The sequence below is a fragment of the Epinephelus moara genome, chromosome 22, assembly GCF_006386435.1.
Source record: "Epinephelus moara isolate mb chromosome 22, YSFRI_EMoa_1.0, whole genome shotgun sequence".
Classification (NCBI taxonomy): domain Eukaryota; kingdom Metazoa; phylum Chordata; class Actinopteri; order Perciformes; family Serranidae; genus Epinephelus; species Epinephelus moara.
The window spans coordinates 8,921,718-8,934,624 of NC_065527.1; the positions used below are offsets into that span (position 1 = coordinate 8,921,718).

General features: G+C 42.8%; 1 protein-coding gene across 1 annotated transcript in view; it reads left to right on the forward strand.

The window, feature by feature from the left end:
- The window catches only part of LOC126383697 (septin-7), a 43,293-nt gene that overhangs the window by 10,256 nt on the left and 20,130 nt on the right, over positions 1-12,907 (forward strand). The window contains exon 4 of the mRNA XM_050034299.1: positions 5,444-5,550. Within this exon, the coding sequence (XP_049890256.1) occupies positions 5,444-5,550 (107 nt within the window). The remainder of the gene's footprint in view (positions 1-5,443; positions 5,551-12,907) is intronic.

Genomic DNA, 12,907 nt, shown 5'->3' on the forward strand with positions numbered 1-12,907 from the left:
TGGTAAGTGCCTTTGAATAAACCCCCATGGTTTACACAGCTGCTGGAAATTTCCTTTAAAGGAAGTGTGTTGGCTGCTGAGCGAGCCGAGCAGCGAGGCAGTGGACCCCGGCTTGGCGGGCTGGCTCAGTGAGAGTGGTCTTCCTCTGGTGCTGCAGTCGGGATGCCCAGCTGTAACGACAATGAGTGGCTTCTATTTGCATCCCTGTGCAGTTCATTAAGACTGCAGTGAAGTCCCGCCCACAGCGGAGGGGAATTCCTCGCTCCCCATTGACTTTGTATTGCATGAAGGTGCTTCCTTGTCAAAACCATCTGCCAGCAAACAACCAAAAAATACCTAAAAGCTAATGTGTGCTGGGATGCACGACCACAGGGTAAAGAACCAACAACGAAGTTTGTATAAGCAGCTGAACGAAAAAAATAAGCCTCTAGGAAGACAAAAGTGGACATTACATTGGGGACGCAACTTTGATAAAGCTGGGGATTTGCCGTATGGTGTTCCCAACACAATTAGATTCTATGTGTGGAGGTTTCTGACTGGGATGGGGTGTGCGCTGGTTCAGCAAACTTTCTGTCAGGTTAGACACTGAGATAGGCCAACAATCTTGAGTTTGTAAATATTATTTTTGCTTTACGTTCCTTTGCGATGCTATTCATAGAAAATCAGCACCCTTAGTTAAAGCATGTCCTAACTGTAATGACATCTTACCTTATAAATTAGGGCTGCCCCCTAAACGTCAATGAATCATATCATCAGCTTTGATTCAGACCATGTGTTGAAAGTTTTTGTTGTGTCATTGTACCCTGAACAACACAGGATATTTGTTGTGGCAGGCTGCTACACAGTGTTTCAAAGGCAATCTTGTCTCAAAATGACCTAACTGGAAAACCCGACTGTAATGGAAACAAGAAGAAGGCAGATGGAAAGGGAGGCCAGAGCAGCGGGCCTCCCGGTGCACGCCCAGTTTCTTCACCTTCATTTCCCATCACTGGAAGCACTCAGGTCCGGTGCTGAATGCTAGTGAGGTCAGCTAACCTGCTCCTGAATCAGAGCAGTCTCTGGCACTGCTTCCTCCACTGCTGTCCAGCAGTGTGGTCGCCATGCAGGAGAGGTTCTCTGTAATTTGGAAGCACATTGTCCAATTATTTTAATGTGCGGAATGTTTTCACATCACTTTTGATGATTATGTTAGATGCCAGATAAAGCAGTAAAGTAAAGGTAACACAGGAGATGTGACACACTGTAACAGAAATATAGTCTGAGGTGGCTGCTGTGCGGGTGCACTTCCTGTGCTCCCTCCCTCCCCCCAAATTTCAGAGTGTCGGTTCCAAACTGGAGAATAAGATTTGACCTAAACTATTTGAATTCTGGAACAGCACTACCAGAAATTGTAGCTTGAACAGTTGAACCATTTATACAGCATAACCTTTGTTTCTGCAAGATTCTTGTTGTTGCATGTAGTAGAGTGAGAAAAAGAGGGGGATGACAAACAACGTAGCCCCCTGCTGGACTTGAGAGCATTAATAGAGCAGCAAACCACTATTGTCTGTGTCAAGATATAGTAGAGTAATGGCGCCCTGAGCAGAGAATGAAGCCACGCTATCTCTGTGGGTGTTGTCTGTGGTTTGTTTATAAGCCGACGCTTGCATATGTGTATCTCACTGACTAGCTCATCATCGCCGCCTTGCACTGCACTCATACAATGGTTACCGCTGCTGTTGAATGGCAGTGTCTTGACATGGAAGCCCAGCGCCGGCCCTCCACTTTCCCCCTGGTTAACACTGTTAGCTTTGCCATCAGTGTTTCCATTGTTTAATGCTGTTGATGGAGTTAGCATCGTCAGCTGCTAGCTGCTAGAACTGTGTCCAGCCAACTCATAGGTTGTAAATTCTGCATGAACCCCATCTATGTTGTGAGCAAAGACTCAAATTTCACATACTGGTTTCGTCTGACTCACCGAGCAGCAGGGGTTGGGAATATTTTTCAGTCGGTCACAACCGGTTATGATCTGATCACATTTCTGGTTCAGTTTTGTGGCAGATTCATAACCCTGTCCCATCAAAACAAGCAGCCACAGCTCTGACCAACCATGATCAGCATCTCCACTCAACTCACCGCCACCAGCAACATCATAACTCTTGAGTTTGATGAGTGTGGCTCTCGTGTAACCAGAGCTCCTCATCTTCCCTCTCTTCACACTGAGACCGGGGTCTCACTGTGTCTCTTAGGTCCTGCTGTTCTTGTCAGCTCTTAGCTTCCCTAATTCAGGCTGACATTTTTATCGCATGTATTTCACCCACAGTTTGCATAAAACCACAGCCTCCCCCTGGTACCCATCAGCCTTCAGTGCGTAAGAGTTCTCCATTCCCTCTCAGCCTTGAAGAAATGTTTACAGCGGTCTTGCATGTTTCATCACAGACCAGCTATAATCGCTGAAACATTTCTTTTGAGATTGCAAGATAAATGCGGCTCTACCCTCTTAGGAAAATATTTATGACTCTGAGAGTGTGTCGAGTGAAGGATCCTTTTGTGTGGTGTTTTCTTCATCTCACCGTCCTCCTCCCATTGAGTGGCTGGGTCGCTGGCAGCGGTGGCCCATATTGGCTCTGGCCACTTGTAAAGGTCAGGAGCAGCTCTTTGGCTGCAGTGCCAGGCAGGCGTATGACTGCCTCTCCTCACACACTGAAGCTTTTGTGCGGCGGCTCCTTGTTGCCCTCCACTCACCCCAATCTTAACAGCCACACAACTGATGGTATTGCATTACCACAGGCAGTCCCTCTAATTTCTTGGAGACATTTTTGTGATTATTCGAGCTTCAGAAGTTCAAAAGCAAATGTTTGGCCCTCATGACTTCTCTGAGTCTAATTTGACATCTTCACATTGCTTGTTTTCTAAGACTAACCGTCCTCAACCCCACATGTTCAATTACAGTGATATAAAACTGAGCTAAGAGGCTCACTGATACATCGTAGACATTCCTCAGATATCTAATATGGTCAATTCTGGACTTGTTGGGGACCTTGTCTGTGAGCTGCAGCCAGTGGGAACCAAGACTAGAGCCCTGCCAGATTTTCCGCGAATGTTGGGCCGTTTTGCCGGCAAGCTGCAAGTGTTTAGACACACTGAGCCGGATTGGTGAGTTGATCCGAGGTGCCCAATTTTCTGCCTCGTAGGGTAGACATGTTGGCGGAACCCTTTAAGTTAAAAAAGACCGAGAGCCCTTCCACCACGGGAGAGGCTGTTGAAAACTTGTGGGCGGAGCTGTTGATGACGCCGCACATGTGACCCACTGGCAGTGGATAAACAGGAAACAGCTGATAGCAGGAATTAGCGAGCAGCTAGTAGCAAGAGGGAAACACAAACCTGACAGACACTGTAAAGATGAGCAACTGGGGAGACAAGGAGTTGCACGCCCTCCTTGCCCTCGCAAACAAAGAGGCCATTAACCGTCAGATGACGGGGATGGTGAAGGGCGGGCCAACTTATGAGAGAATTGCCGAAGGACTGACCAGCCGCGGCTTCCCTCCCATGTCACTGTTTACGTCGCACGCTGAGCTACACTTCTGTTACTTGCTCACGCCCCCCATTGCCCCGAAAAAGGCGCATTCTGTATAAACAAAAGCAGGCAGGCGACATTTTGCTGCACTCCCTGATTTTGTTTTTATACTGCCAATGCTGAAAGAAGACTGATTGGGCTTTCCTGCAAATTTGCACAATTCCTATTTAAAAAGGGCTTAGGATTGAGCACAGAGACAAGCCTAACTTGACCTGTAAAGAGGTGGTCATAGTGGAAAACAGTATGAAGGTGTTGTGACTGGACCAGATTGAAGAGCGCACCGTCAGTTTACTGGGATGAATGCTGAACTTTGGGATCTCAGCCTGCTGTTGCTGGGGCCCCGATGAACCAAAGCGTACACACTGCTTTGCCGGTGTGGGTCAAGTGTTCAAGTCTTTTCATAGAAACAAAAACCTTTCTCCAACAAAGGTAAAACCAAACAAAAATTGTATTAAAGGGGGTAATCAAAATGCCATCCTGCTCGATCAGACGACGCTCAAGCCCTCTCTGTCTTTTCCTTCCACTTGAGGTGTTTCCAGTTCTCTATCCAGAGCACACATTTCACTCTCAGTGGTTTTTGTGACATGAGAAAAAACGTTCAAAATAAGTAGTCATGCGGTGCCACTTTTTATTTGATTTCAACAAATTAAAGGGTCTGTCCCCAGCATGTGTTGATAATTAATTGTGTTCTTTCAGATTGTAATGTGTCAGGGAGGTAGGATGTGTACCTAGCAGCAATATCACTGGTCTGTGGGTCTGATTCACAAAAGATACTGCGCTAAAGGAATTAGCATGTCCAGGAATTGATTGCAATTAACCATGTGAAGTGACAGAAACAAACCATATTTGGAACACAGTATCCCAGTCTGTCAGAGCACTTCAGTTACCACTGATCCTTTATTTCCACTGTAGCTGCGTGTGGCTGTTAATGCTTATGTGTGCGGGGTTAGCGCCCGCAAAGGCTGTGCAGTCCTTTTGTAAATTCGCCTATGATTTCGATCAATACTGACAAAGTCTTGAGATTTTATACACAGACCTACCTAACTGAGGCATTAGATATATTTTGTCGTTGAGAGGACAGGTTAAGTGTTGTGTTGTTGTCTAAATTGTGTTGACTGTTGTAAAGTTATGTTTAGTGCTTTGAAATCTTTAACGAAGAACTGATGGGTAAAATATTACTTTACCTTATATGAATAAGGTTGAAAACAAAAAGCTTTTCTATCAAGACAGTAAATGTTCTGTCACCTAATGATGTTAAAGATCTTTTAAGTCCAAATGAGCCATATTTCACAGGATCAAAGTCTTTATTATAACTATAAAGATATAAAGATTAAGCCACCAGTAAACCTTTGTAACTCATATTTATGGAGGAAAAGAGTGAATGAGCGTGTCAGTTGCCTGATTGCCTCCTGTGCCTTTCTTTGAGTACAATGAGACAGGATCTGCGCTTTTGATTTCTGTTTTTCCTCTTTTGTTGGAGTGAAAATAAATGATGACTGTGGTGGTTTAAAATCTTCCTTCCCCTCTCCTCCCTTCCCATGATTCTCTGATTAGATTCCTGAAATGCAGACAGGAAAAGAATTTGGGAGGACAGAACTTCCACCCTGTCTGTCTCTTCCTTCGTCTCGTGTTAACGCTTGCCTGTTTTGAAAAAGGGGGTTAAAGAGAGCCATTTCCTGTCCTGAAAAAGTCTTGAATCTGAAACATGTAAAGAATGTCAAACTGTGAAAGACTGCATAAGAAATGGAGTTGATAAACATCTGGAGATTGAGTCATGTTGTGCCTCAGTCCGGCATGAAGAAGAGGATTAGAAAACAAGTACAGTGTAAAATGCATCTCTCGAGTTCACTCCCACCCACTCACTCTGGCTCTGTCTTTGTGTTTCAGGGGAATCTGGGCTGGGGAAGTCGACGCTGATCAACTCACTCTTTCTGACAGATCTGTACTCCTCTGAATACCCAGGTCCTTCGCATAGGATTAAAAAAACTGTGCAGGTAATTTTCCTCCCCAGGAACACTCCACACCTTTCCTCTCTTTGTCAATACTGCAGTGATTTCAGACACTGACAAACTTTTCTTTGTTCACTGTGGATTTACCTCTTCTCTTGGTATGACTCAGCCACTAATGGAATTTAAATCCCTTAAAAAGCCAAAGATTTATCTTTTAATTGAAACACGATAGGTTTCCTCCACCATGACACTGGTCAAGTTTACGTGTCAGAGCCCGAGGCTGCTGTAACACAGGTGTGCTCTCACCTTTCTCTTTCACTGTCTCTCAGCATTGAAACCATCAACTAAATAGTTGCTGTATGAGGTCTTGTTTTGGTAGGCTGCTCCTCCTAGTTGTTGCCACCCATGTGTTTGTGTGAGACAGTGGAACCGGTTCATCTGCTTTAACAAACGGATAGTTTGTCTGCCAAAGGAAAATGTGTGTTATAATTTCAAATTAGGAGATGTAATTGGATTATTATTAACACTTCCCTTCATTAAGCTGCTTTTTAAACAATTAAATATCTGGAAGTGAAAATTAATGACACTACTCCAGTTTTTTATAAATATATGTCATGCTATAAATAAAGATTAACTGTATTTATAGTCTTGTTGATGCATAAAATCTACCTCAAACCAGGACTGAGGTGCTAGAGGTAAATGCTAGGGATGGACAAGAGTACTGATTTGAACATCAGTGTTAAGGCAGCATGTAGCAAAAACATATGTATATTTTCAGTAGGGCTGTAATCAACCGAAGAAAATCTTGGTCGACTGAAATTCTTCCTACTCCTCACCCTGGTTGATGGGGGGAAAAATCCGTACAAGTTTTCACGAGATAAACTAAATCGCCACAGTGCACTGAGTGCGCTTTGCTGGTTGTTGTGTGTCCACCAAAGCATTTTTCCCTTGTCATAGGGCTCAATATTAACTCTTGCCGAGGACAAGTTAACTCTCTGTTCAGGGGAGTGAAATCTCCACTGTAATATTATCCGACAATAAACTGCACACTTTAATACTTTTCCACCTGAGCTGCTTGCACTAGTCCTGTTGAACAGGGCTGATGAGAAAAATCTGACATACTGGACACCATAGACGTTAACTCTTAGGTTGACAATTTCATATACAACGTAACGTTACTAACAGTAAATATTTCTGTAACGCTGCATGCAAGAGAGAGACATGCTATTTTTAGCCCAGAAGCTAACCCTAGCCATCCTGCCGCACCAACAAGGCCTTGGTGTGATTGTATCCCTTTCAGAAGCTTTGTAGTCTGGCCTTGAGTCTTTTTGGAGACCTAGTAAAATAAAGCCAAATGATAAAATCTGACTCTGAAAGTCATCTGTGATTATAAACTGTTTTTTTCTGATTAAAAATGAGGATTGAAAAACGTTTAACCTCAGGTGAAATGCAGCGCTCGTCACTGTCACTAGCAGTCCAATCACAGCGGAGAAGGGGTGGGACAAACACATCAAAAACCAAATGTCACAGAGAACAAATACAAGTGCTGAACAATAACAGGTAGTATTGTTCAGCTGGGAAAAGAAAGGCATTGGTGGACACATGGCCTCATTACGGTAACACCAGCATTTGTGATTTGGTCGGACAAGAGCATCACGACCAAACAGTCGACTAATTGACCAGTCAGATATCACTTGATCTAACTTTACAGGCACAATGGCACCCAGGCATAAGAGTGACGTTTGGAAATATTCCAACAGAAGAAATGAAATTAATGTGCAGTGCAAGCTAACTTACTTTAAACTGTGGGTGTCTGGAGAGAGAAAGCTCATGGCTGCAGCAAAGCAATGCTTTGCAGACTCACTAGCCCCACAGAAGCTCTTTTATGTGGGCTGGAGTATGTTTGAAAGGGAGGACATGAAATTTGTGGAGCGTAAGTAACAGCAGATAGATGTGATGGGATATGAAGAAGAAAACTACCTTTACTGCTTGATGATTTTGGTTTCTGGATGTGTGTGGGTGCTTTCTACCACTGTGTGAATGAATGAGGTTGAGCTACAGTCAAACTGCATCGTGTGAATGAGAAAAGCGGTCGTTAGCAGGGGAAATGTTTCCTCTTTGATTGATCTGGAGCAGTGTACTGTTGTGCTTAAAGGGACAGCTGTTATACAGTGTGTGCATACATTCAGACTGAGCGAGTTAAAGTGCGTGTGTCATATGTAAACAGCGTTGTGGAAAGGCATGTCTGTGCCAGTCATGACAGTAGAGAGTTTAGTCTAGCTGAGATGGCCAGTGGCTATGCTTGATTGGATACGAACATCTCTGTAAACACAATGTATTTACTTCTCTCTGCTCCACAAGGCTCGAGTGTAAACATTGGGAAAATATTGCTGGAAAAAACACATTCCACACGATGCAGAAAACCACATTCAATTGATGATACAGACATGTAGGGAATATATGTCAGAAAGAGAGTGATCTCAGAAACCGAACAAAAACAGCCCCGGGGCCCTCTCAGCCCCGCAGTTTGTTAGACTGTGCTAAAACAGATTCCTCAGTTGCACTTCTTCTGATGCATACCACTGTGCTGTCTAGTTGGCTTTGTATTGTTTTAAGTTGATCGCACAACCACTATGTTCATGTTTTTTCTTTTTTCATGGGAGCGCTACCTTCTGCTACAAATGGCAGCAGCATGACGAGATGTTGAATGTCTACTCCTGCTCTTAGTGCTGCACGTGTGCTGTTTTTTCTCTGGTTGCCAAGAGTTGAAAAATATTTAACTTTGGGTAAAACACCACAGCCACCTGTCTGATCACAGTGGAGGAGGGGTGGGACAAATACCACAAGGACCAACCGTCACATCGCTGAACAACAACAATAGCGGAGAAATTAATATTGAACCCACTTAGGCCGACGGGTCTCTCCTCACTCTACCTTGTGCCAGTATTTTTACTTCTGCAGATATCTGTATCCCAGCATCCAGATACAACCCAAACATCTTAGCTTAAAAAAACCCAAACCTGCGCCCCTTATTGCGCCTCACTGCCCTTCTGTGTTCTGTATTTAACAATAAACAATCATTTGTTTTTAACTGAAATTTCTAAGGATGATACCTGTGTGTAAGCCAAGCATCTGGCTGTGATGCTGAGAGAGGCATACTCTTCCCTCACTTTGAAATATAACATATTGGCATTTTCAGAATCATATATTGAGTAACTTTAGATTTAGACTGTCCATATTGACTAGCTGTAAATACAGCTACACTATAATGGCACTGCTAGTCAGTTTTTTAATGTGTTTATGAAATAGAATTCACAAGTGAATTAATCTTGTACTTTTCAAGCATAAAATCTGATCTGTACATTTTACAAGAATAATTTCAGATTACTTGGACAACCAATTTAGTATTGATACCAAACAAACTCCACGACATGCATATCACAGGCAGCTCTGACAGATATGTCTGTAAAGCCCTTGCTGACCCAAAATATTTAGGAACAAATGACGTATACCAAGATGCATGGTGAGCCCAGAACTATAGCTGCCTTACTTTAACAGATCAGATAAAAAGCATGTTGCTGGCGCTGTACTTCCTGTGTCTCAATGATAGGGGATCTCATACACCTTCATTAAATTGTGTACTGCACAAAACTCCAAACAAACTGACAACTTCCTGTGATGATGTACTGATAAAACCAGGCACGCGCCTTAGTGTACAGTAAACTGCCCCTCCCCATTCCTGGACAAGAAGCTCCCACTTAATTATATGACGACAGCATGACTCTCCAATGACTGATGATTTCTTCACACAGGCCCTAGTTGGATCCATGTGTTTTATAAACCTTCTCTGAAAAGTCTGTGGCCACTTTGTGATGCGCTTTTTAAGATGGAGTGATGTAGTGTTTTAAAGACTCATTCTGTACCCAGTTTAACCTTGTCTCCGATGGTGCAACGGAGACACACATCTTCTCTTTCAAAGAGTAACCCCAAGCTCAAAAGCTTCCTTTCACTGACCCCTTATAGATAGTTACAGTGGTTTCAAGTCAGAAACACATCTGATCACACCTCACAGCAACGTGCTGTGATAGTGCCTCTTATGTCAGTCACTCAGCACGTTTATCCAGGTCAGATGTCAGGTATTTGATTGAACAATAGAACAACAGGTTTTTTCTCTGTGTTGCTGCATCATCCAGGGCCACATTAAACTCAAGTTAACCACTTTTGTCTTTAATGTTTGACTTTATATTTGGTTATTAATTGCACCAACACTGGTGAAGCATATTAAATCTTACTGATATTCTTGGTGACAATGGAATATCAGTACGAGAGTTGTAGTCTAAGGTGGTGTCATTAAGTTTCTCATGCTCCACTGTTGTTGCCGAGCACTCATTACTGTCGCAGCTCATGCTTACTAGTAGGGCAGGGTATTGGTATTAAACCTCAGTACACTTTGGTAACTGTCAAGTAATGAAAGCTTTAAACCAAAGTGTTGCCATTTCATTTTATTTGTCATTTAAAGTTGAGTCATTGTTTTTCTTTATCTTTCTTTCTTTCTTTTGGCCACCTAATGATAGTAAGTGCAACATCTGCTCTTTTAACTCTGCTTTGGTCTCCACCAACCAAAAATTTCTGGCTCTCAAGTTGCTTGATGTTTTCTGAATTTACCAGGCCGTTTCAATTTTCCTCTACCCATTTGGTTATTATAACCACTAGGGCTGCAATGATTAATCGACTAATCGATGACTAATCGACTATTAAAATAATTTTTGACTATTTTAGTAGTCGACTAATCAGTTTGAGTCATAGATAAGTACTATAAAAGTACCCCAAAATACTCTTATTGCAGCTTCTTACGTTCAAATATTGGCAGCTTTACACACTCTCCCATGACGGTAAGCTAAAACCCTTTGGCGTGAGTACGAAACAAGACATTAGATGACATAATTTTGGGGTTTGGGAGAGACAGACCGACATTAGGCCTGTTTCCACCGCAGGAACTTCGGGGTAATTTTACGGGGCCGTTGGTGCGTGTCTCCACCGCAGGAACCACCCCTGAAGGACAGAGTTCCGGAATTTTTACAGGGGCTAAACAAGTCCCTGCCTCGGGGTAGGTACTCAGAAAGGCCCCGAAAGACTCCTGGCTGGGGCTTGGGGATTACTTGTTGCTGATTGGATATACTCAAGGAGGGATGTGACGACAACAGAAAGCAACAAAATAGCCGGCATTTTTAAAACTCAGCAGACGAGGGTTAGCTCGTTCATATAGCTTCCACCGCCATGTAAAAAAACCCTGTGAAAAAACATATTTTTTCCAGCGGATATCTTAGTTACAACATGATTGAGTTAGCAAAGCAGTTTTGTGTTGATATGTGTGGTATTTATTCAGTTTTGGGAAATCACGATGTCTAGAAAGCATCAACTGACAGGGACAGCTAACAGCAGCAGCAAAGCTAACATCAGGACGTGATCTGTTAAAAGCCTCCCATTGTCGGATACGACATGAAACTACTCCAGTTAGCTCAATCATGTTGTAACTAAGACATCCGCTGGAAAAAAAAAATTTTCACGGGCCATTTAGTGAGTTATTACAGACACCGCTATCGGCTAACGGCGTCCCTACGTCGCCCCGGTCAAAATGGTCGCGCAACGATTACGTCACAGCCAGAGCCCGTAACTTTACAGGAACCTTCCTCCGACTCCGCTCTCAGTGGAGACACGGCGGTTGAGAGGGCCGAGCGAGATGACGTTCCTGTAGTAGTTCCTGCCCCCCAAATAGTACCAGGAACTTCTTCAGTGAAAACGGGCCTACTTTTCAAAATTTTAACACATTTTTCGATAAAATGATTAGTCGACTAATCGAAGAAATAATCGGCAGATTAGTCGACAATGAAAATATTCATTAGTTGCAGCCCTAATAACCACTTTACAGATGATTATTTGTCAAAAATGACATGCTAGTCAGCCCTATATATCGAGGCAATATCCATATTGAGGTATGTCGTTCAAAAATATCGTGATTAGTTTCCCAAAATCTACTGAGTAAACACAACTGTTCAGTTACATAGTCTAACTTGATTTACTCGCTAAGGCTTAGAAAGAACGTATTCATATCACTTGTCATTTTTAAGCTGCAACAACTTTGCAGCAACTAACAATTAGATGTGAAGAAAACGTAACTAATAGTTAAATTTAATCGGTTAATCAATCGGTTTCCTAGATTTTTAAAGTAAGGTCGACTTGTCACATTGTACAGTGTAGATATATTTGACAGCTGAGAATTCACACTACTTCAGCTGCATGTTTAACCTGCATTTTAACGGCAGATATGTTTCACTTGTGCCCCAAAGCGTCTTTGTCACCGGCTATAATTGAAAGTAGTAACTCTGATTCTGATAAAAGCATTGTTTCGATATCTGTCCCAAATATTGTCATTGGCACTGATAATTCAAACTGCACTCAACCTTACAGTAATTACCCAGCAATGTAAAACACATCACTGTTCCCTACCTGGCATGTTTACAATAGCAAATGTTAACGCTTTATGAGCTCTTTACAGGTTAAATAATTGTCATGTTAAATCAAGCAATACCAGACGTTGAAGCAAGACTGTGCCAAGAATGCAGTCGCTCCCAGGAGTGATACTGAATGCATGAGGCATGCTGTTTATGCCCTGAATCCTCCGTCTTTGTCGCTGTTTGCAGTGACGGAGCAGAGGATAAAGGTTTGGCAGTCTCCTCAAATAGAGCCCACAGCTGCATAGCTTTACTGGAGCTTCCTTTTGAAGAGTGAAAGGTGATACTGTTGGTGTGAAGGAGCTCCAGCAGGCTTCTCTCTCCTGTCCTCTAGCTGCAGTAGGGAATTATAAGTGTTCAGTTTGGGTTAGTGTACAGTAGATCAGCTGCATGGCAAGGATCTTCCCTTCACCTGTTCCTTGTGATCTCCTACTTTGCTCTAAATCTCCTCTAATCCCTGGCAGCACACTGAGGGGCTCTGTCTACCCTCGCCCCAGCGCTGCTTCCAATTTGTTTACTTACCTATTACAGCTCCCCGGCTTTTATTAAAAGTTTGAATGAGATTTAGATGGTTTGTGCTTCTGTTGGCTCCCAAACTGAATGTTTGAGGATTCCTCAAGGGTCCCAAAGGAAGTGAGCTGAAATGTATGCTTAAAATAAAATTTACTTTATTAGTATGTGATTCTTTTTGTTTATCCTTGCAAGGACCAGGACGACAAATAAGGAGAACAGAGCGCTCTTCTTTCTCTTTCTCTGGGAACCACAAACTAATTACATTTCAAATAATTGTGGCCACTTTTTTTCCAAGTCATGCCAAAGAATGTCATGAAACCCAGAGGAATGCTCTTTGTAATAAAATCCAATTCATAATAAAAAAGATGATGATGACC